The sequence below is a fragment of the Triplophysa rosa genome, linkage group LG18 (assembly GCF_024868665.1).
Source record: "Triplophysa rosa linkage group LG18, Trosa_1v2, whole genome shotgun sequence".
NCBI classification, from domain to species: domain Eukaryota; kingdom Metazoa; phylum Chordata; class Actinopteri; order Cypriniformes; family Nemacheilidae; genus Triplophysa; species Triplophysa rosa.
Window position 1 is genome coordinate 20,405,240 of NC_079907.1, and position 24,722 is coordinate 20,429,961.

General features: G+C 37.4%; 1 protein-coding gene across 1 annotated transcript in view; it reads right to left on the minus strand.

Annotated features, from left to right (window-relative positions):
- The window catches only part of LOC130568929 (integrin alpha-X-like), a 107,312-nt gene continuing 82,590 nt past the window's right edge, over positions 1-24,722 (minus strand). Inside the window, exons 15-30 of the mRNA XM_057358185.1 lie at positions 21,578-21,711; positions 17,635-17,777; positions 17,336-17,493; positions 17,064-17,195; positions 16,689-16,762; positions 16,463-16,604; positions 11,092-11,190; positions 10,883-10,962; positions 10,641-10,727; positions 10,469-10,547; positions 10,183-10,278; positions 5,671-5,760; positions 5,446-5,556; positions 5,239-5,352; positions 3,697-3,807; positions 1-1,157 (exon numbers count right to left, since the gene is read on the minus strand). Coding sequence (XP_057214168.1) covers positions 1,080-1,157; positions 3,697-3,807; positions 5,239-5,352; positions 5,446-5,556; positions 5,671-5,760; positions 10,183-10,278; positions 10,469-10,547; positions 10,641-10,727; positions 10,883-10,962; positions 11,092-11,190; positions 16,463-16,604; positions 16,689-16,762; positions 17,064-17,195; positions 17,336-17,493; positions 17,635-17,777; positions 21,578-21,711 — 1,728 coding nt within the window. The 3' untranslated portion in view covers positions 1-1,079. The remainder of the gene's footprint in view (positions 1,158-3,696; positions 3,808-5,238; positions 5,353-5,445; positions 5,557-5,670; positions 5,761-10,182; positions 10,279-10,468; positions 10,548-10,640; positions 10,728-10,882; positions 10,963-11,091; positions 11,191-16,462; positions 16,605-16,688; positions 16,763-17,063; positions 17,196-17,335; positions 17,494-17,634; positions 17,778-21,577; positions 21,712-24,722) is intronic.

A 24,722-nucleotide genomic window follows, 5' to 3' on the forward strand; every position in this document is an offset into this window, starting at 1 on the left:
TTTTTGTTTTTATGAGGATTTTAATAACAAAATGCAAAATACACATTTTATAAAGGCATAACACATAAAGGACTACAGCAGGGGTTCTCAACCTTTTTGAGTCCAAGGCCCCCCATTGTGTTCAACAATGTTCAAAGGCCTCCCTCCCACTCACAAAACCTCAACATTTCAACCAAATAGAAGTTTAGAGCTTGACATTAACTGGAAAAATGTTTATTCATTATAATTGTAGTCTAATTTTAAAATATTGGTTATCGTGAGGACTCCTTGGAAGTCAGCATGGGGCCCCCATGTGGGGCACGGCCCCCCTGTTGAGAACCACTGGTCTACAGTACTATACTAAATAGAAAAGTTGCATAATTACAGCCATTATCAATATTTCAGTCATAGCATGCAGCTAAATATTAATAAAATTAATAGAAATTATTGTAATAAAATTTATGAAATTAAGCTGTATATATGCTCTTAATAGGTTAAGTGTTTTTTTAATAAAAAAATGACATTTTGTGCAAACTTCAATATTTTACGCAAAAAAAAAACTCAAAGCAAAACAAACCATCTAACAAGAAATGTAAAGAAAATCATCCAAACTAGTTGAAAGCTAAACGGGTTTCATTATTAATTCCTAGGACAAAATACATAAATAATGCAAAACTATTTTGTTACTCTGAGTGGTTAGACATTATTTCATTCATTTTTTTTTCAAGCTCACAAAGCAATCAATGCCGTGTATTAGAAGAACAGAGCTTCCCAAAATCCATGGTAGGCAAGGTAAGACAAAGTACACATTTGAATTTAAAATATATTATAAACCCTCTGCATGAAATTTGAAAATGACATCAAAGTGCCAAGTTAGTTTACATGTCAATTGCATTAAAACCCAGAATTCTATTTTTAATTGAATATTTTACCAGACGCCCCCTGCAATACCCCTATAGCCCACCCGAGGCCGATGAACATGGTTTGGGAAGCGCCGTTCTTACATACAGTACACAAAATATAATTTACATAACGATAACTCATCATATGAATGATAGATTATCTTTTGAAACTACGCATTTTTTGGAGTTCGGATGCCATTATTCTGCTGTCTCCGCCCCTGCAGCTCCCTGTGCTTCCTCCAGCATTTGCTTGTATTCGCTTTTAAAGAAACCAGCCTTGCAAAGGGAAAAAACATAACAACATTGAGATGCGAAAAACACTTAAAAAATATTTTCTTTAAAACTCCCATTAGTTATCTTAATAAGCATTCCTGTGGCTCAGCGGTTAGAGCATGGCGCTAGCAATGCCAAGGTCAGTTCGATCCCAGGGGATTGCACATAGTCAGAAACAAATGTATAATACAATTCAATGTAAGTTATGTACAGTAAGTCACTAAATGCATAGTTGTAAATTTACTTGGCGTCACTCCATCCTATCAACCTTTTTCATTATGCCTGGTGTATGCGCGTAGGGCTGGTGCTTAAACTTCCGGTTCGCCGCTTGATCCCATAGTTTGGCATTGCCAAGTGAGCTTAAAAGCTTTTAAACGGACGTTATAAAACTTTTGAGTCGTTTAAAACCGCTTAATGTCAAAGTGCAGTGTCTAAATTATTTCACAAGGGCCGCATGGGCAAAGTTTTTAACCTAGACCGTAAAAAACAACTTTATTTCTCACTCATAAGAAGTTGGACAGCGACATCTACTGGGGGATGAAGACATTAAACTCTAGCAAGCAGCAGTCACATACAGTATTGCTATATCTCATGTATGAGAGTGTAGAAGAGCTTTACATTTATAAAACCCTGAAGTATAAAGTTACGCAGTGTTATCATTGGACGAACTCTTTGACATAACCATCAACAGTTCACATTTCTAATGCGGAATTGAGTTGAGCTGAGTCCGGTGTTAAGAGTCATAACGGGAAGATTTTGATACCCACACCAGCTATAAATAAACCTGATCACATCGCATGGGATCTTTTATAAAATAACGCAGTATTGGAGACATCTGGACGCTTCAGTTTATAGAGCTACAATGCTGACGTGGCCAAACATACTCTTAAATGCATACATTACATACAAAATACATTTAAATAGAGTTTATTTCCTGCGTCATATAATGCGAATACGTTGAATACAGCGCAACTGTAATATTAAACTTAAACTTCATTTGATATTATAATAATGTCACTTTGCCCTAGATATATGTGTCACGGTCCCACCGTCTTGTTTATGAAATTCTAGTCGTGTGGTGGGATCGGGGCAGAGTCCTTGGGTTTTATGTGGGAAGGCCATGAGATGTTTATGTTTTTACCTCTCATGTGTGTTTCCAGTGTCTCGTCTCTGTTTCCCGCCATCTCGTTTCCTCGTTATCTTTCCCTGAGTGTTTAATGTCCCACACCTGCCCCATGTCGTTATCCCTCGTTTGTCTTTCCTATATATACCCTCATGTTTCTTTGTCCTGTGCTCGTGGATTGTACTGTGTTATGTGCGTCGCGTATATGTATGTTATGTGCAGCTTCTTGCCATCGTCTTGTCTTGCCTTGCCTTGCCTTGCCTTGCCTTGCCTTGCCTTGCCTTGTCCTGTCTGTGATCCGGTTTTGTTAGTAAGTTGTTTTAGTGTTCTTTAGTTTGGTTTGTTTGCTGTTCTTGCTTTTGTTTTGCCCCCTCGTGGGAAGTCTTTTGTTTTGTATTATCACTGTTCTGTTTTCCCCATCGAGGGTGTGTTGTTTTGTTAATATATAAAGTATTGTTTTTCGTTAAACCCGTCACTGCCTGCCTGCGCTTGGGTTCTTCTGCCAAATCCTGACAATATGCTTCATGTGTTAATAGCGATGTACTATGCAATAAAAATAAAGTAAATAACGAAGTAAACAATGTGTTGTGATGTTTTTGAGAGGTGCAGAATGCAGTAATTAAGAGCTATGACTGAGCTGTCTTTAAATGTTATTTACTTAACGCTCTTGTTGTGTCACGTGGTAACACTCGTTCGCAAGGTTTTCTGAGCTTTCTGTGGCTGCTGTGATAGCCTTTTTATCGCAAAAATTATTTGAGAAACTTTATTATTAACCATTAACAGAAATGTCCTCTAACACAGCAACAAATACAAATCAGAAGAGCGGAGCATCAAACAGGAAGTCACTCGTGGTAATGGCGCCCTGCATGGAGACGTCAAGAACAAGGTGGATATGTGTATGACTTTCTTGAACTGAACCCAAATAAAGAAAAAGCCATCTCCTTATGTATTTGTAGTGACAATCGATGGGACCCAGAACCATCCTGAAGCTCATACATTGCTTACAAAAGTAATCCAAACCAGTAGGTGTGTCTGAGATGGAGACCTATTGTATTAACATAAAATCTCATTAGGTGTGTCTTAAGTGTGATGTCAAGCCGATCTGTCTGTAATAACACATAGGCTACTGTAAAGTCAAACTTTTACTACTTATTTTTCACGTCCTTTGGATTTAATATCATATGATGCATTGGTTCTAGCAAGTCTTGTGACTTGTTGTCATATTTGATTTAAGCGTATAGTTTGGGTCCCATATAAGATGACAGTGACAGCATTTTTACAAAAACCATTGATCGTGTTCAGCTGAAACGTAAGTCATATAACGCATTAGGGTGAGTGAATAATGTCAGAATTTTTTTTTTCATTAAAATATTCCTTTAATACGACATGAAACCGATATTCAGATGGTGATATACTCACTTTATAGAGAGCCGCTGTGATGAGAGCCATTAGCAATAGTCCTCCTATGACCCCTCCAATGATTTCTTTAGTGAGATCAACCTCCGCGTATACCTCCACTTGGGTAATAATCTAAACAAAGAAAAGACTCGATGAGTCCTTGGTAATGACAAAATTGAAACCTAAATATCTTTAGTCAACAATTAATCTTTCTCTATTAATAACACACTTTAAATGGGAAGCGTGTGATGGACTGATTTGACGAATTGACCAATAAATTTGTTTAATATGTTGTTCCCATGTCTCCCATTTATTTCAATGTTTTTAGTCAGCTGAATGATGGAGTTATATAATCTGTTTTATACATTTGTTTTAATTTACAATAATCATGTTGTCTACCCTGACTATGCTCTATGCTCCATAGGTTCAGCCAGTATAAACTGTAAATATAATATATGTTTTTACTGTTGCTGGAAATTAAAAAAGGGAACAAATCTCAAAACACAATAATGTTTTACACAAATGTTAAAAGCAACAAATTAAGTCATTGTAATTGCTTTTGAACTGTCTTTCCGCATTAGCTGTATCTCAATTCGAAGGCTGCATCCTCCAGAGGTTGCATTTGTCGACCACATCGACCACATTCTCTTAAGACATAATCATTGTAGTTACATTCTTACCTTGTAATGCAACGGTTGCTTTTCTGAAATAAAACCTGATAATAAACCTTGATGACTTATGCGCCCGACAAATATGACCTCTGAGGACTCAGCCTTCGAATTGAGATGCAACTAATGTGATCCAGCAGATGTCCTTGCAGTGAAACATTTTTCAAAGCAATTGGTTCACTTGTAAAACAACAGTTTATAATTAAAAGAATACAAAAGAAAAATAAATATTAAATATGTGAAGTTAAATGAAGTGTTGACCAATGTGTTTAGTCTCTGTCAGATAACTGATATATGTACAGTATATCTAACCTTTTACATTTTGACAGACTTGTAATGTTTTTCAGATTTGATGTTATGTTTTCTGACTAATTTTGTTTTTAGATTTTGCTTTTATATCTTGTAAGTTTTACTATCTTGTTTGCATTTCCTGGCCACCGCATATTTTGGAACAACTAAACAAGCAAAGTATTATTTTTAATGTTCTGTTTTTAGTTTGGACTATGAATGTCTTAAAATTGTCTCTACATGTAAAACAGAAATTACGGTAGCACTTTATTTTACAGTCCTGTTTCCCATACTGTGTACTTTTACAGTAAATATAATAACTGGGTAATAACTATTCCTGAAACTACCCCTAAACCTAAACTTATACCATGTAGTTACCTTATACTACCCAGTCCTTTCTTAGGCAAGTACACTGTAGTACACGTACTGTAAAATAATGCCGAAATTACTATTTTAATAGATGTAATGTAAAAAAATCTATGAAGACATCATGTTGTACCTGAATCCATGAAAATTGGCTTTATAGCTATATTATAGTTATATTATAATTAGAGTAAGATAAGTCAGCAACAGTTTTTATTACAGTACTCAAATAGATGAAAGTTACCTGAACAGTTGGTCTAGAGTGCCTGGAATCAGTAGAAAAGAAAACATATTTGCTCTTGTCATAATCCATAAATGCTGTACTGACCAATTCAAAAACAGCAGCTTTGAGGTCAGTCTAAGAGAGGGAGATTGTTGTGAGATTGTCATTACTGAAATAACACAAAGGATTATTGTGAAAAACAATGTGCTTTTTGTGCAATTCAGTTACCTGCTCAATCCACCCAGAGCTTACATTGCCAGAGATATTATAAAGTATCCTTTCATTTCTCATCAGATTCACATCGCATGTGAACACAGCACACACAGCAACAGAGCAGTTCTAACCAAAAAAAAAAAACAGTTTTTATGCAGTAACAGAAACTATTTCCATACAGTAACATATAATTTTAATAAATTAACAAAATAAAGGTAGTGTATGTTAAAAAAAGCACACCACCACACGATGCTTTTTTATGACTTCCTTAATTTCCCGTTTGGTCATGACAGGCTGCTGCTCTGACAGGTTCCTCTTGCAGCCTGAAATCTGTAAGAAAATTGCTCTTATTATATATTACGAATATATGTATTTGATGTTGAATAGAAGATGCAGGTTCCTTTTCAAGTGTGCGGTTCACTCAAGCTGACTTATTAAAGGAATAAAAAATTAAATGTAAGCCATAATTTACTTATCCTCATGTCATCCTCGGTGTACATGTCTTCTGTCTTTCTTCAACTGAACATAATTATTTGTGAGAAAAAACAATTTATATTTGGAGCTTATTTAATAAACTTTATTGTGACCATTTTGTGTAAGTAAAGTGATGTATCATGTTCACATTCAAATGTGACTATACGCTCAAAATGAATGAATTAAATCTCAATTCGCTTCTTGGACATTTGTGGCTGCGTGCTTTGAAGGACAAGTCCTCGTTTTTAAGTCAGCGACCTTAGAAGGTTGCAGCTCCCGAATTGGGACACAGCTCCTGTGTTTCCATCAGCTCCCTTGCTCCTGAGATCGTGAATCAGTATATCGTGTACACGGGTCCGGGCACTGGTAACGACCCTGGCTCCCTTCTCATTGGGACACCGTTCACTTATTTTCCTGTGACGTGACTGCTTAAGCGCGTCGATATACTTCACAGCTGGTATTTCAACAACCAAAACCGACATCTCTTTGACTTTATTTTTTAAACACTGGTTGAAGTACATATGAGAAACACTTTCATTATTCTGTGACATATCAGTGCACAAATATGGTTGATTATTAAATTTAACTGGTGTGTTGCCTGCCTGTCTAGCAATGTTTGTTTATACGTAACATAAAATAGCGTTTTCAAAACTTTTCAAAAGTTGCATCGCGTTTCATGAAGTTCATTGAGTTAATTGGCTCCTACGATTTTGGTTAAACGTCTTCAAAATTTGTCACGTGATTTCCAATAAGGGAACATAGGGAGCATCGATGCTCCCTGGTTTTTGCGGTGCATTGTGGGAATTTATAGGGATCGAACGTTTCAGTGCACTGGAAGGAGTTTGCGAATAACTCCCTGGTCAGTGCCCTGACTACTGAACAAGGGAGCTCATCGAGACACAGCCTCTGTGTATTTAAACCCGGTTCAGTCAGTCACTTCTTGTGAAGTCTTGTATGTGTCTCACTGCAATTCTGAGCTGTCTCTTCTGTTATCTGGTTTCTGGTTTTGACTCTGTTTGACTGGTTTTTAGTAGTGATTGCGAAGTGAAGCTTTCTGAAGCTTTCAACAACATTGTATCGGAATAAGGTTCATTCCTCAAAGCTTTTTGAATCAGAGCTAAACTATGACCTCTGCTGGTGAAAGTGTAGGAAAGCGCTGTGTCGCAAATTTTTTCACAGTGGATTAACACATTCATTATAGAATCAATAATGAATTAATAAATGAATTAATGAATGCATGGGTAGATTAGTAAATGAATAAATCAGTATATTAAGTTCATGATAACAAGCTGTTTCGCATACTCCTAGTAATTCAAAACAATAAACATAAAATTTTGTATTGTGGATGTGGAAATTTTTCCTGTTTGTAAACAAGTCAAACTCATTAAAAGAGGAAGAAAATAAATGCAGGTGCGTGCACACAAAAATACACTTTCATACGATTATAATAAATCTGTAGCTGTAACAACCCATGAAGGCGTGGCCTGTGTCGCTAATTTTTAAACCTTTGAATCAAAGTACGAAACAAAAACGAATCGATTCCAAAAATAATCGATTCCAAGGAGTTGAGAATTGAGAGTCGATTCCAAAGGTTGGAATCAATTCCAATAAAGGAATCGACTCCTCTTTAAGAGCCTTCATTAGCACAAGCCCCGCCCCTTAGCCAATGTCATCGGTCAACTAAATCACGATTAGTTTCTTGTCTAAAACTGTACAGACTTCAGAAAAAAACGTCTAGAGTCTGTCTAGAGCTGTGGAATGACATAAAATATTCTGCATGCATGAAAGCAAAAGCTTTGTTTGCACACGCAATGCAGATATTACATGTATCCAGACTATCCACACATTTAACAAATCATATTTACGTTTGTCTTTTCAGAGGGACTGTAAACGGTGAGCTCAGTATGTGCGTGAAGAGAGTTGCATGTATATAAAGCACTCTCACAACTTATGTTCTGGGACGTCTGTTTAAAGCCGTTAAAGCTGGACAGAGCATTTTCAACACCTGTTGCACTAATTGCAATTAATATTAAATGAGAAGATTAGAAAGAGCAATAGCAAAAAAACTTCTGTGAGTCTATTAGGGGCGATTCGCATGTCGCGTCTTTTGCGTGCACAAATTCGTTATTTTAATAGGGGGTTCACACAAAACGCGGATTAAGCATTTTGCGCGAGTTAATTACATACAAAGTCAGGGTTTGTGTCGTTATTTAATAAATCTCTGCTTGAAGGAGTTATACCATCAAATTTGAAAATGGCCTTAATTACACCGGTACTGAAAAAACCCTCACTTGATGCTTCTACTTTATCAAATTTTCGCCCAATATCTGTTTTGCCATTTATTTCCAAGGTACTGCAAAATTAGTATTTTTACAGCTTCAAGACTTTCTAAATGACAATCAAAATTTTGAGAAGTTCCAGTCGGGATTTAAAGCCCGGCACAGTAAAGAAACGGCTCTAACACAAGTTCTTAATGTTATTTATATGGCTATGGATTTGGGGGACTCTGTCATTTTAGTAATGCTAGAGCTGTCTTCTGCCATTGATAATATTGACCACAACATTATGATTTCACATATGGAGTCCTGCGTTGGACTAGGAGGTGCGGTTTTAAGTTGGTTTAAATCCTTTTTAACAAAAAAAAGATGTCAAGATGGGCCGGTTCATCTCATCCCCCCAAAATTTATCATGCGGTGTGCCCCAGGGCTCTGTTCTAGCTCCATTTCTTTTCTCTCTTTATCTTCTCCCTCTGGGTTCCATTTTCAGGAAACATAATATTTAATTTCACTGTTATGCTGACGACATGCAGATTTATATGCCTCTGTCTAGGGAAAAAAGGGGGCGTTCTTGACAATCTGATTGCTTGTCTTGAGGAGGTAAAAGCTTGGCTTGCCAAGAACTTCCTGTTTTTGAACTCGGACAAAACAGAGGTTATTGTTTTCGACCTCTCAGAAACTAGACCAAAACATGATATCGACCTTGGTCACTTAAATCAATTCAACTCTCCCCAAGTATGGAACCTAGGTATTGCTGTTAGACAACTCTCTTAATTTTCATGAGCAAATTAGCGCGGTCATTGGTTCGAGCTTTTTCTATCTTCGGTCTTTATCGAAAATCAAATCCTATCTCCCGAAGCGCTCCTTGGAAAAACCTGTCCATGCTTTCATTACATCGCGCCTGGAGAATTGCAATTCTATTTATTTTGGTATATCTAAGTCCCAAATTGCATGCTTAGAGGTTGTTCAAAATGCGGCAACAAGATTTCTGGCGGGAAAGAGGAAGTTCGATCATGCCACCCCTATACTGAGATCGTGCATAGACAAATTATGTCATGTGACACTAAATAAATTACATTAAAGCCCCTTTTTCTCTGCAATTCATTTTTAAATAAAAAAATGTCATATGCACCTTTTTGGCACAAATTTTTCAGCCATTTTGAATCATCTGCTATCCAAAGGCTTTTCTCCAAAATACAGTTACGCCCTTTTGGCACCAAATGGCTTAGTATGTTCAGTAAGTCTTTTGGCTTTTATGAATAACTCCAAATCGATTAAGGTTTCACTTTGGCAGTAGAAAGAGCTCAACGAGGGCTTTCAATTGATATACCGTATATATCTCACCCAAAAGGGTTCTCATCCCATATGCACTCTGTAGCCATGTACTACGCATGTATTTTATTCCCCACTCTTTAAAAGGATGTTAATCATTAACACATTGCTTGTGTTATGCTATTTAACCCATAATAAATGTGTTAAATAGCAAGGGACAACACAAGTTGTGTTAAAAGTAACACAAAATGTGTTGTCCCAGAAATAACAGAGAGATGTGTTCACTTGAGGACAAGACATTTAGTGTTTTGTCCTTACAGTAACACAAAATGTGTTGTTTTAACACAACCGTTTCTATGGAGGCACTTATCGCATAAACTACAATCACAGTCGCAAAGACCCCGCCACTAACCACCACCAGCCTGAATGTCATTGCCAGTGCATTGCATTGGTGCCAATAATAATGCTTCAGTATATTCAGGTCAAAATAGTTTCCCCATCAGCTATTGATATAATGGCATGTTCACTTCTCTCAGTGTGTCAATGTTCTTGTAAGCCACCAAAGAATGTTATAATTTAAAGCAAACGGGTATAAGATTTAGTTATGATAAAGTTACAATAACTGTTAAAGGGTGAGGTGTTATTGTGTTTTTTTCTCTTCTCACGTGTACAGTACTCTTTACAGCATGTTTTTTTTAAGTAGGATGAGTAGTTATAAAATTGTATTTACTTGAAAGTCAGAATTAGTCCAGATGGCCACATCACCCAGTTTCATTGGTACACTGATGAAAACTGTAAAATTTGTTTCTCTCAGGTCATTATAAACCTGAAAGAGAAAAGGTGACAAAAATTGAATTTGTGTACTGTATTTACATTTATGCATCAGTTAATTTAAGGTATACATTTTCTTTGCAGTGCTAATGCAATGCTAAACCAATTGTGAAACAAGAGCTTAGAAATGTAGGCTAAATGTTGTATCCTGTAGACATCATAAAAAACTGCTCTTGAAGCAATACCTTTAATATCTGCATGATAGGCTTCTTGAGATCCTTTTTCCCTGCAGTAAAATTTATGTGGATAGTGGAATTTTCATGCCTGAAAAAAATGAAAGCAATGCAAATTACAGCAGTCTTGAGGAACAAAAATGTCAATTCAAATATTAAAAGAATAAAGGACCAGAGTACTGACCTTATCAAAGCAATATATATGGCATATTTTACAACAATAGTTTTCTTTTGAAATAATATGCTGTTTTTAGAGTGGTTACCATTTCCACTGTAAGTGAATGGAGAGTAATGGTTGGTGTTTAGTAGTAAATATCAAAAAGTTAATTTCTAGTGTTCGTGCTGAAACATTTTATTTTGTGAACGTTAAATGTTCTTAACAATTGAACATCGTGACAAAAGGGTGGGGTACAGGTTAAGTCATACCTTTTGACCTCAGCAGCAAAGTTCACGGTTTCCCCAAATTTAATTTCTTTACTAATACTGTATGTAATCTCAAACACAGCCTAAATTAAAAACAAATAGAAATTTAAGAATAAAAACCAAGTCACATGACCATGACAGCCACGCTTACAAATGTAACAATTTAATACAAAATATAACTTTATGTTTGTGTCACATGTGAGTTTATTCACCTCAGCATTGGCCTTAAGAATGGGTTTACTGATGTAGCAGGTTGTTTGTCCCATACTACCTTCTTGCTCACCATCATGAGAAGTACACTCCACTCTGCCCTATTTATACAGAAAGTTTTCCATATGTTTAACATACATTACTTCTTTATATTCATTGTATAAATCTATGTATATATGGGAGGGTGTAATAATCACTATTATATGTGCATTCTGCAAGCCACAAATTTAACAGATATCACATGATTATAATTTTCTACTGAGAAAGTAGTTAGTTAGTTAGCCCCATACTGGCTTGCACACATTGCACTTTACGTTCCCATCCTTAGCATGCTTACATCATTGTGATCAGGGCATCATGCAACCATTTCTTTTAAGGGGCACAGTGTGCACAATACAAAGAAACATTTACTGTACATGCATTTCAAGCAATATTATAGAGAATATCTCTCAAGCAATTACAAAACATCACACATATCAGAGAATTAAAATTACAACACCATCTGATTGATGAACGAATCTTCTCCTCAGTAAAAAAAAAATGTCTTTTCAGCAATATGTATCTTCAACTGCGCATGCCGCAAAGAGCCATGAGGGATTTTGGATGCACGAGCACCGCCTCTGCTCCGCCATCGAAGCGGCAGCGTTTTGCTGCTTTCCCTTTGAAAATAAACTAGACAAACGCAACTGCCGCGTACCATGTGAATCAACCATAACACGTTTTCCCTGTTTGTAAACGCGGCTCACTACACTGCAGTCTGCGTTACATTTACTTGAGTAACATTTTGTAAAATATGTAGGCTACTCTTAAAGTAAAATTAAAAGCAGGTACTTTTACTCTTACTTGAGTATATTTCTAATAGAAAATCTGTACTTTTACTTTGTTATACTGCATGACGTTCCTTCGTTCCATCATCTTAAAATATGCATTCTAAAATGCGTCGTTTATTTCAAGGTTGTCATCTCTTTTTATGGGCATTCCTGAGTGATTGATTCTTATGAAAGCATTAATTGAACACTGGGAAAACCTGTCTGAATAGGTTCACGAATCAGTTCAAATGATTTCTTCAGTTCGCACAATCTGAATCGTCTGAAGCGGCGGATTACTCACTCCTCGTAGCGGGAAATTTAAGACCGCAGAACGCAAAGAGCGTTGGATGAAGTGGATATGAATCTATTCTGTGTGTATACCGCAAAGATCTGAACAAAATCTTAAGACCGGGGAAAACATTACAAGTATTTGCATTTCTCGCTGGTGGATCGTAACCAGGTTGTAAGAAACAGGAGCAAGAGACAAAAAAAATTAGGCAATTTATTGAAAACTTCATTTAAACTCAAACAGGCTGTTCATCAGCTGATCAAAAGTTTAAGACCATAGCCCAAAAACAACCCACAACAGAACTAAAAGTGTCAAAAATGGACTCAGCAGTGAGTTTCCCTTGTAACAGTGAGTACTTGTAATTTTCCCCCCCGGTCTTAAGATTTTGTTCAGGAGTGTACCTGCTTATGTTAATAATATTAATTAAAAACATTGATTAAAATATTGGCATTAATATGAATTTTATGAATAGTATATAATCAGATACAAAGTAACTAGTAACTAGTAACTAGCTACTTGAGAAGTTTTTTCATGGCATACTTTTTACTTTTACTAGAGTAATTTTTTAAATAGTGACTTTTACTTTCATTTGAGTAACAATTTCTCTAGTTACTTGTAGTAAAGATTTTGGCCACTCTACCCACCTCTGACTGCAGTGTTGCCAACTATTTTCAATGGAAAGTAGCTAAAGCCTGCCTGAAAAGATTCTAAATGTCGCCAGATGACGTCATGCACTAATTTGCATATAAGTGAAGTCATCACGTAGTATGTAACAAGTGTAAGCGCTTCAGGGGTCTCATTTATAAACGTTGCATACACACAAAACGTACACAGTGTAAATAAATAACAACATATTTTTCCTTAAATACTGTGCATAATCATCAAATATCAAAGTCTGGAAACACAGCCATTAAGCTTTCACACAATCGTTTCTCTTTATGTCTTCGTTATCAGTCCTGACTATGTTCAAAACCGGAATGAAGAAACATTAATTTCTTCGCAAACCGTGAACATAAATACGACAGAGACAACTGTCCAACAAGCAGTAGTAGCACAACGCAACCGCTCATACAAGGTAGACACCTTATGCAAATGGGTAAGCTCGTATGTGGGAAATGGCCGCAGCGCTATAGGGCAGAGACCGGCGCGGCCAGCTCTGTATCTAACTGTCCTACAAGCAGTACACAGAGCAACGGCAAACATGCTGTACCAACTGTGTAGCACACGCAGGCTCGACCGCCGCAAAATCCAGCCACATGTCAAAATAACAAGGACGCAAATACATTCCCTCTCTGAATCAATTCACATTCAGAATGGCCACATTAATCACAGAAAAACGCCTACGACTAGGGATTAAAATAAATATATGGCTCAGTTGGGGTACAATAAAAGTATGGTACCGCCGAAAGCACCTGATTTAAGGGGGTGTCTGGATATGGCACAGATATGATAGAACACAACAAAGCGAGGATCTATTCAGTAATGATTGGTCAGGTCCGGTGACTATCATTCGACTAGGGACGAGAAAACATGGCGAAGCCGTAACTCTGGACGGTGGAACCACGTCAGACTCTTGTGAATGTCTGCTCCCAGAACTGCTGCTTTCCACCAACTGTAACTGAGATAACACCGCTGAAGCTGCAATAAAACTGGATTGCATAACAGCGCGTAGTGCGCTGTAGTCGATCACATTTCGTAGTAGTGAGCAAATCTACGGGCATTCAAACAGAAGTATGGGAGCAGCAGAGAGTGACCGGGGCATTGTGAACTCATAATAACACGGCTCTACCAGTTGTCATACATGGGGGGAAGCTTAAAGATACACAGATCTGCTGCTCGATACAGGGGGCTTAGCGCTGAGTATACAGGAGCACTGAAAACCCAATATGTATCAAGCATGCAACAGGACACAGTCGTGATGGGAGCTGGAGGCAAAGAACACTAGGTAGTGAGGCTGCGCATATACAAATCGAACAGCACCAAACCGCGCCATCAACCACCATAGGTGTGCCCCGTGGCCACACCGATATGAAGCTGGGACACAAGAGAAACAGCAGCGTGCATAAGTAACAACAAGCCCCGTATGGAGGTCCGTGCAAAAGCACACACACACACACAGTCACATGGGCAGTGTTGCTTCCATGGCAGTATCGCAAGCCACTTGATGGAAAGCGTGCACCCTTTAGCCAAAAGGAATTACGCAGGTATTACAGACACTTCATATCCGTATACCATAAGTTATAGCGCACACGTAAACCACATTATGGTGTACTTCGCCATAAGAAGTGATGGTTGAGAAAGGAATCAAACCCGGATCCCCCACGTAGAAGCGAGTGGCTCTAACCACCGTACTACAGGGAGCGCCTGATAAATGCATGGCGTGAAAAACCTCGTCGCCATTTTGAACGGCGCCAATGTGAAAGAATAATCACAACATGTGCTTACACTGCATGCCGCCATTACAATGGGGGCCTAATCACTTGTGAAAATTAAGCATGGGGTTTGCTCGTGTACAAGAAGCTGCTCATTGTGTGAGAAATGGCTAAATTTGTGTAGAGCGGAGGCGGCCTCCAGAGGCGGCAAACGCCTTCTCCGCTATGTGGGCGGTCATCCGGAACAAGACGGCAGCCAAGCCTCGGACTGCAGAAAAGACAAGGACGGGCACAGGTGCGCTGCAATCGCCTGCTCGACGGGGGAATGCGCGCATAACCGCGGGCTTCCACCCCATCCACCAAGGTGAAGATGGCCAATCCTGAAGCGTGGGTGCTCGCCGACTGGGGCACAGACCACGTTTTCAAGACCTCCTCGTGAACATCAGGGAAAAGTGTGCACGTTTCTTTTGGTCGGCGTTGCGGCTGCCCGGCTGCAGAAACCATGTGTCCAGCTTGCTCCTCGCCGGCTTTGTGAAGTGCGGGGGGGGGGGGGTGGCTCTGACAGATCCCTGTCCAACATCTGCCAGCGACATGAGCTCATCCTCTTCCCCCGACGCGCCAAACCGGACTACCTAACAGGCGGCAGGACACAGCCTAACAAAATCACAGAGGGCCGCGACTCTCTGAGTCTTCAGCACCTGCACCGGAAGGTCCTCGCAGTGTAGGCAGTTAGAGCCGCCTCCACATAGACCGGACACAGGCAGAGCACGCAGTGTCCATGCGTGTCCTGTGGGTCGATGGGCAAGGAACAAACCTGTGTTTTTCATGCAAGTTTTCAAAGATGTTGCTCCGCATCTCTTAATTATAGTAAATCGCAGCTTAGAATCTGGAATAGTGCCTGATAACTTAAAACATCCAGTCGTCTATCCATTGCTTAAAAAAACGAATCTGGACCCATCAGTTCTAACAAATTTTAAGCCCATTTCCAATCTGCCTTTTATTTCCAAGATTTTGGAAAAAGTTGTGTTTTTACAATTACAAAGTTTCTTGGTTGAAAACTCAATGTTTGAAACTTTTCAGTCTGGTTTTCGTAAATGCCATTCTACCGAGACTGCGCTTTTAAAGGTTCTTAATGATATCATAATGTCTTGTGACTCTGCAGTTCATGTGCTTTAAGATTTGACGGCAGCTTTTGACACAATAGATCATGCTGTTCTCATTGATCGCTTAGAACACTGTTTTGGTAGGGGTAGCTCTAGACTGGTGTAAATCATATTTTGTGTTTTTCTGTTAAGATGAGTGAACAATACTGGAGAAAGGCTTTTTTGCCCTGTGCCCTTGCTTTTTTCTCTCTATATGCTCCCTCTTGGCTCGATTTTTAGAAAACATTCCGGTTGTCTTTTCATTGTTATGCAGACGACACCCAGATTTATCTGCCTGCGAAACGCAACTCTCTGGGTCTTGAGTCTCTTATGGCATGCTTGGCGGATGTGAAGTCTTGGCTTTCACTAAATTTTTGAATTTTTAACGATAAGAAAACCGAAATTATAGTTTTTAGCCCGTCTGAATCCTCAAATTCTTTGACACTAGATTTGGGAGATATGTCTCCGTGTTTAAAGTCATGGGTAAAAAATCTGGGCTTCATCTTTGTTGATGGCTTAAAATTTGACCGTCAAATAAACTTTTTTGTTAAATCTTGCTTCTTCCAGCTTCGTCTACTCTCTAAGGCAAAGCCTTTTCTTTTTCTTAAAGATTTCGAAAAGGTAATCCATGCGTTTATTTCATCTAGATTCTACTACTGCAACAAATGCGGGAGCACAGACAAAACGGGAAAACGGAACTAAACCATAACAGAACAGAGAACAACTGTGACAGTTATTGAATTAACGTGTGCTTGTCTCACCTGTTTAGAGGTGATTTTCCTATAGGAAAGTCCTAAGGGGTACTCAAGGATAAAGTGAGTGTTGTATGAGTTCTCTCCTCTATTCCCTACAAACACTGTGACATTAATCTCCTGCATTATCCCAACCTCTATGATTGTGGATCTGGGTGAGATAAATCAAACAGAGATTTTAAATGAATTACATGCATGAGCGCACTGTTAGTTTATAGAGATTTTTTAAAATTACCCAGTGAAATTAAAATCCATTTTGAGATCATCAATACAGATGTTATCCTGTCCACAGTTTATTTCAAAGTCTAGCTGTAATACACAGTAGTTACATGGTTATTACATTTTTTTTAGGATTTAGGCTTTTCTTATTCTTTAGGTTACAGGTGTTTAGTTTTCTTTAATTCTGGCAGAGACTAATAACTGCTGCAGTAATAGAAGAGATTTAGTAATGAGTAAGGCTCCAGCAGCAATGTCAAAAATATTGAAAGGGTTCTGAGATTACATGCTGTGCACTTTTTGTGCCTTTTAATTTAACAGTTTAGAAATAAATACTGTTCATAGCAGTTGTTTAACATGAAAAAAATTGACATTTTGGTATTATGACTCTTACATTATGATCTGTGGTGTTCTTAATCTCAGGCAGAAGTATTGGCTTTAAACCTTGCATGATGTTAGATGGAAGCCCCTCAAATGTGAAATTTAACTGATTCGACAATGGATTTAGAGCATCTTCCGGACAGCCCTAAATAACAAATATGTTATTAATATAACACCCTGCATATAGGGTTTGATTTTTCTGGTTACTTCACACTGTAAATTCACTTAACGTTTAATTACAATTGCTAGTCAATACATATTACAGTGAAATATATTACAACTTACCTCTATAAAGAAATCATGTTTACTGCAACCCACTCCTCCTGCTGGCAACTTGAGGGTTATCTCATTAATTAAGATACGTTTTTTATTCAAGAAGGAAGCTCGATATTTCAGACGCTTGGAATCCAGTGTTATTGTGTATATAATATTTGCAGATAAATCTAGAAAATATACATTTATTCACAAAATTGGAAATAACACATTTTTTAAATTTCAGTAGCATGTGTGTTTGTATGTGAACGCAACGTAGATTTCAGAGCACCAAAAATTACACAGTAGTGTGTAATCATTTTATATCATACCTGGCATGTTATGTTTGTATCCACTCATGGTGAAGCAAACTTCTAGGGTGTTTATACACGGCTTTGTGCAATCTGTTTCACTGGTTGAGATTTTTGATGGGTTGTAATTTACTTTGGTTTCCAACATCATGATGGGTCTGGACCTGAATCATCCATATAAAACAATGGTTTTCAATCCTGGTCCTCGGGACCCACTGCTCTGTACATTTTGTATGTCTCCCTTAACTGACACACTTACTTCAGTTCACGGATTTCTACCTTAATGAGCTGGCGCATACACCACTTCCTACGCAAAAGATGGAGATGGTCCTCATTGCAGAACAGAAGATCTAGGTGCGTGGTTGGATCCAGATCCAACTCCTACCACTTTATATACTTAGCTGCAATTTGGAGAGTTAAGTTGCAACAAGTGGTCGCCAACGTTTGCTCTTATCAGAGTAATTATAATTCAGTGTACGCCTGTAAGTAATGATCACAGTTATGTTAAACCTACCCTAAACCTTACCCTAAACCTAAATTTAATAAAATATGTTATTAAAAGTACCCTAAACCAAACCCTTACACTAAACATAAATCTATTAAAATATGTTATTAAACATATGTTATGTTAATAAATTAAGTTTCTCTTTAGCAAGTTTGTTTTCCGTCAAAAGAATAAATTTAGTTACGACTCAATGCTGAAATGGTAGAGCTTTTACATTTACATTTATTCATTTGGCAGACGGTTATCCAAAGTGACTTATGTACATTGCATTATACTATACAATTGTTTCTAAGTATGTGCAATCCGATGCGAACCCATGACCTTGGTGTTGCAAACGCCATGCTCTAACCACTGAGCTACAGGAAAGCTGAGCAACAACACGAGTATGACGCGAAACTGCTGCAGAAATCTGTCGACCAATCAAGACGCAGTGGGAGGAGACTGGATCCAGTGTCGAGCAATCACAATGCAATAGGAGGAGACTGGATCTGGATCCAACCTTGCCCCCTGGATCTCGCGTTCTGCAGTGAAGAACTACTGAAAAGATGGGATTTATAAAAACAAACTTGACGGGAAAATGTGCACACCTGCACGCAATCTCTGACCCATGTGTACGGACATTTTGGAGACAAAGGGAATTTGCGACACAGATGGCGAGGTGGTGAACTGAAGTCAGATTGTAGAAAGTAAATATGAAAAGAATGATATTAACCCTCTGGGACTCTTTTTTTTAACATTTTGAAATGTTAAAAATCATAACTTCATCAGAATGAGATGATACTTGGTGACTTAGATCTGTGAACATCACAGCTGACACCATGATGTCTAAGAGGAGGCCTGCAAATCTCTTGGATGTCACCTAAATATCTTTATTTGTGCTCCGAAGACGCCGGAAGTTCTCTAAACATGTTTAACATCATGTGGGTAAGTAAAAAATCACACACAGTTGATTTTTGGGTGAACTTTCTCTTTAAATACAGTGCGAATCAATCTTGATTGATTCAGAGTCGACTCCCTTTTTTCCAAACCAATAACTTTGTTATTCGTTTACCTTTGGCTTTGCAACTTCGCAGACTGCTTACATTCACACACGCCAACATTACACACTGCATGAATTGTAATTTACATGATCTCGTAATATGTACTCTTTAAATCAATACACGCGTTCTGTTTTGATGACGAAATTAGATCCACAAATTGGACATCGTTTACCAAATTGGGGTGGCCTAGATTTAATTTAGCCTAGACATCATTTACAAATGTGAAATTGTGTATAAGTAAAACAAAAGATAACATTTTATTTCGATTTCCAGACTGCCGACAGGAAGTAGGCCTATTTTTGCACATGCGTACATTTAACCAGGTTTCAAGGGGGAACAGTGACGATAACTTATTTGACATGGGCATGGCTTCTGACATCATACTTGGATGTGGGCAGGTTGGACGTCCACCGCAATTTGCAGCTAGATCTACTTGGTCCTCCAGATGGCTATATTATGAGGTACAATTGTTCATCTCTCTCCAGAGTCTCTACATCAAGTGCTCTGCCCTTATTAGTTACAGGGAACATGAATGCGATTGGAATGCACGCAAGGAAGTTTCGCAAACTGTACATTACCAGTCAAAATGTTGTAAATAAAGTTCAGTTACTTGCACAGATTGATCGATTAGTTTAATAAGACGTCAATAGATCATCAGAAGTCGCATCTAGGGATTACTTTTATGTTACCTCTTTCTGTATTTTGAACTTTTAAAGACATGAACCCGTGGACTTGCAAAGACCATGGACCACAATTCCAGGTAAAAATCTTTACTGTTCTACCTAAGAAATAATGATGGATGGCTTGAGGTTGAGTAAATTATCAGCCAGCTCCCTGTAAAGATGTGTCCTTTCAAAGCTAATGCATATGCAATTTTAGCTACAAATGTTTTTTTTTTGCATGCAGTATTTTGGCCTCTTATTTGTTAATTTCTGCATTGTGGAGCCTAGTACACATGATTGAACAGTGCTGGAATAGCATAAATGGTTTTAACTGGATGTAACAAGGAAGGCGGGATCAGAGCCGTGAGGGAACGACGCGAGACCTGTGCAACGCGCAGCTGACACTCATTATCACTTGCGTCACCGGCCTCGTGCCGTTCCCTCATGGCTTTCGTCCCGCCTTCCTCGTTACACTGGAAAACTGAGCTCAAGACAGACTGACTGAAGTTTTAAACACATTAAATGGTTATTTTGTCTGAGTTGTATATGCTTTACCAATAAGGTAAAGATGTGTTTTGTTAGAAGTAGCTATTTCTACATAAACCTCCAAATTTGATTATTAATAATTATCCATATTTCATTAAATAGCAACAGCTACAAAGTAGTTTTTGAGAAGAGTAATTTTTACTTTAGTCAATTACTTTTTTAACACCAGTACTTTTACTTTTAGCAATGTAACGGTACTTGTACTTAAGTACACATTTTCCGTACTCTTTCCACCACTGGATCCACGTTATCGTGAAGATTAAATCCAGCAGTGTTATTGGTCTTGTACTGAGTGATAATTATTTCATAAACACCTTGTAAAATCCAACTCAAATCTTAAAATTATTTCTAAACATTTAATCAGTGCTGTCTCACCATCACGTATTCTTATACGGGACCATGCGTATGTACTCTTTTAGTATGTATGTACTCTTAAGTAATAATACAGCCAGAATCATTTTAACTCTGTTTTCTCTTTTATACACACATTTGATTAAATATTTCACTCTTATTAATGGAGTTAAGCACTCAGGTTACATCTAAAAGTTAAACAAAAAGTACAGATATATTTCTAGTGCATGCGCTGCTTTTAAACACTTCCCTGTGGCATGTTGTGTGTTTTAATGACAGCGAGGAGTGTGAGATGAATTATAATTCCTCTTAAACTACATTTCAGAACTGTGTGCAAAGATCTGCACTTTGATATTATTGTTGACACTGCAAGATGCGGTGGTGGAGCGGTCCATTGGCTCAAATCTTCCACATGACTCGTACCGTCACAGGAATGGAAATATGCATATGGAAATGATATGAAGATGACATTATGCATAGTTAAACTAGGAGTTGTAAGATCCATATATGGTTATATCGAGGAGGAGATGGGGTGGAGATACACGTACAGTACGCACAGTCTTTCCTTGACTGGGATTTATAAAGGGAATTATTTGCAGGTTCTGGCGTATGCAAAATCTTCCTTTTTTGCGTGGACACAATTTAATGATGAAATTACGCAAAGTTTAATAAATGAGACCCTTGATGATTTGAGTCAGGTGTGTAAGATAAGGGAGATATGCGAAATGTGCAGAGCAGTGGGTCCCCAGGAGCAAGTTTGAAAACAAGTGATATGAAGCACAGACACACAAACAAATATGTTGGCAGCATGTGTTTCTGTATGTGTGAGTCTGCATTTGCACTGAAGAGCAAAAACTAACCTGAGAAGCAGAACTGCTCCCATTGACCCAACAGCAATGTCAGGCAGGTTGTCTCGACTCTGGTCTAAAGAGGACTGGCTTAATGAAATCCCAAAAAGTCGCAGACCTGATTGAACTGATGATCCACCAATCCTCTGTCATTACCCAATAAAATAAACATGTAAACATAATAACAAACAAACACAAAATACAACCAATAAAGAAGCTTTAAAAAGGTCTATGGATTCACCGTAGTCTATGGATTAGCTTTAGAATCTATGGATTATGGAAGAGAAGTATTATACTGCAAAAAGTGCAAAAGTACTTTTGTATACATAGTTACATTGTTGGCCCCTATTTTTTTATAAAAAAAAATTGTCAGTCAGAACATTTGCTGGGACATGAAAATGGTAATATAATATCACAAGAACTCAGAGTTAAACTGTGTCAGAATAAATTCATCTTGATAATGTCAGATAACTTTGATAGGTATGTAATGGATTACAATCAACCAAAAATATTAGCTATTCAATTTAAGTACACAATAAGATAATACCAATTTAGGGCAACCAAATTGAAACACTTAAGCAAAACATGGTCAGGTCAAAGTGTCTGAATAATTTTTGGTCACATTTTTATCGATTTTACCGGTCCACTGAATGAAGAATTTTGGGGTATAATGTTACAGTTTACTTTATTTCGATATCCTCGCTTACATGAACTATAGTGTCCTGCACCCACTAGTAATATATACAGTATGCCTGACAAAAGGGTGACAAAAGGATGAAGTAGAACAGAATCATGAGCAAGAAACAAACAAAACACTGCACAACACAGAGAAAATGATACTGTATGACAGCGTTCTGTCACTTTTATGATTACATTTTTTGTATTTTTCTGTTAAAAAAATATAAGAGTCGTTTTTTTATGTGTATTTGTTTGAAAATGAGCACATTTCATGTTTTCGCGCTTTGGCAAAAAAGCTTTTCGAATACGAATCTAAAACATCCAACATTGTCATTTACCTGCCCATCTCTTTCATTTACTCACCTGTGAGTATTTTGAAACGATCCCTCTAACTTTCCCATTAAAGATGTAGATGCTGCCTTGTCCATCATCCTCTAAAGGAGCTCCAATCACTATATCATTGAAACCATCCCTATTTAGATCTGTTGGGCTGGATACAGAAGAGCCAAATCTGCCCCTCTGTCCTGCCATGCCCACAAGCTCCGTATTCGAGAAAGTAAAGCCACGCTTAGAACAGTAGGAGAAATGACAAATTAAGAACTAATCTTTTTGCGGTTTTTAAAGGCGATATAATTTTTGCAGCAATAATAATATAGTATTAAATCAATGTTTGTTTTTATTATAGTTAATCTGATTTCGATATGCTGTTATCTATACATTTTCCTTTCACTTACCCAGTGTGAGGAGTATACAAATACTTTGCCCTCTCTGTCCCCTTCTGTGTATGTTGGTGCTGAAACCAACAGAAGGTCTGTATTCTTGTCAGCGTTCAAATCCACCACACATAACTCAGCTCCAAAATATGACCCAATCTGAGGCTGAGAACAAAGACTTCCAAACATTATTGTATTGTATGCTATTTTAGAATACCACATATTTTTTCAGGCAAATAGGCCTGCTGTAGGAATTATTTAAAGTCATATTTTAATTCATATTTAAAATATAAAATACATATTTAAAGCCTTTACATTATTTTATAATAACCCTACATACTTGGCCAACGTGATTACAACAGTGATGTACATTTAATGTGTATTTTAAAACATCTGCATACGGTTTTCAGAAGTCTTGTGAATCCAAAAAAAAACAAATGAAGACTCAATTTCTTGATCTAGGAAGCATACTAGCATACCATGCAGGATGCAGCATCCAAAACACGACATGCTATATGCATTCATTCAAACTGTTTGAATTACATATCAACAATTTACTTTTCACTTGAAAGAAGACTAATTCTTAGTATCAAGTGTAGTGGAAACACTCAATGTTTATGATTTAAATTGATTTTTTTGCTGAAAAAATGTTGGTTTGAAGTCAGTAGATTATAATTTTGTTTGGATCCGCCGTTAAAGATCATTTGAGATCTCAATTTTAGATAATTTAGATATTTTTTAAAGAAGTAAAAAGTTACAGTACAGTACCTAATTTACTACAAAATGATTGCACAATCAAGAATGATATTGTGTTTTATGTATGATTTTGACATTCATTGTGTGGCACTAATGACTGAACAACCTTGGGAGAATCCAGTGAGAATGTCTGTTGTATGGTTAAAGCATCAACAACAACTTGTCCTTTATGCTGGTATCTTGGTGCTCCAAGTATTGCATAGATGATTCCTAACACGTTTGCTTCTGCCATTGAATAACCTTAAGATAAAATGTAAAAATAAAGTCAGTTTCTTTTGTAAATGTCTGTTATTTAAGCAATGATTATGAGAGGGTAATGAAAAAAGTTATAGCTGAAGAGGTTTCTCTGCTTGTCATTATGCCTAATAACACCCTTATAGTCATGACTGTATTTACAATATAGAACAGTCTTGGGTCATTTTAAATTTACTATTATTTTAAAATGTAGAACAAAATGTTAATAAGAATGAGTAAGTAGCCGTAGTTTCTCTACAGTATGTTCCAAAAATAATTATCAGTTCATAGTGTTACTAACAATACACCAATATCAGTGTATAGGACATTATTGAGAACACACCTATTGATCAATCATCAGGACAGACTCATAAATGTTTAATAATTGTTATTCATGTGTGCCTCAAAAAGCCTTACCTAGATAACTATCATGCTCTCTGCCTGCTTTAAAGACATTGCTTGAAGAATATTCTTCATAGCCACCTTTCCACTGAAACGCTCCAGGGACGCTCACTAACACATTTCCCTAAAATAAATAAATAATACAAAAACAGATTTGGATGACATACGAAATACCAACATACAGTATACTGTATATAGAGGGATAATTCCTTTTGTGATATGTACACGTGATGTAAAAGCTGTGCTGAATCCATCCTGTGCAAACTCCATTCTGGAGGAATCCCCAGACGTTTGGGTTCCTGCAGCAGAGGAGAGGGGTTATTAAACTTGAAACAATAATATATATATTTTTGTTAATAACCCTAACACAGATG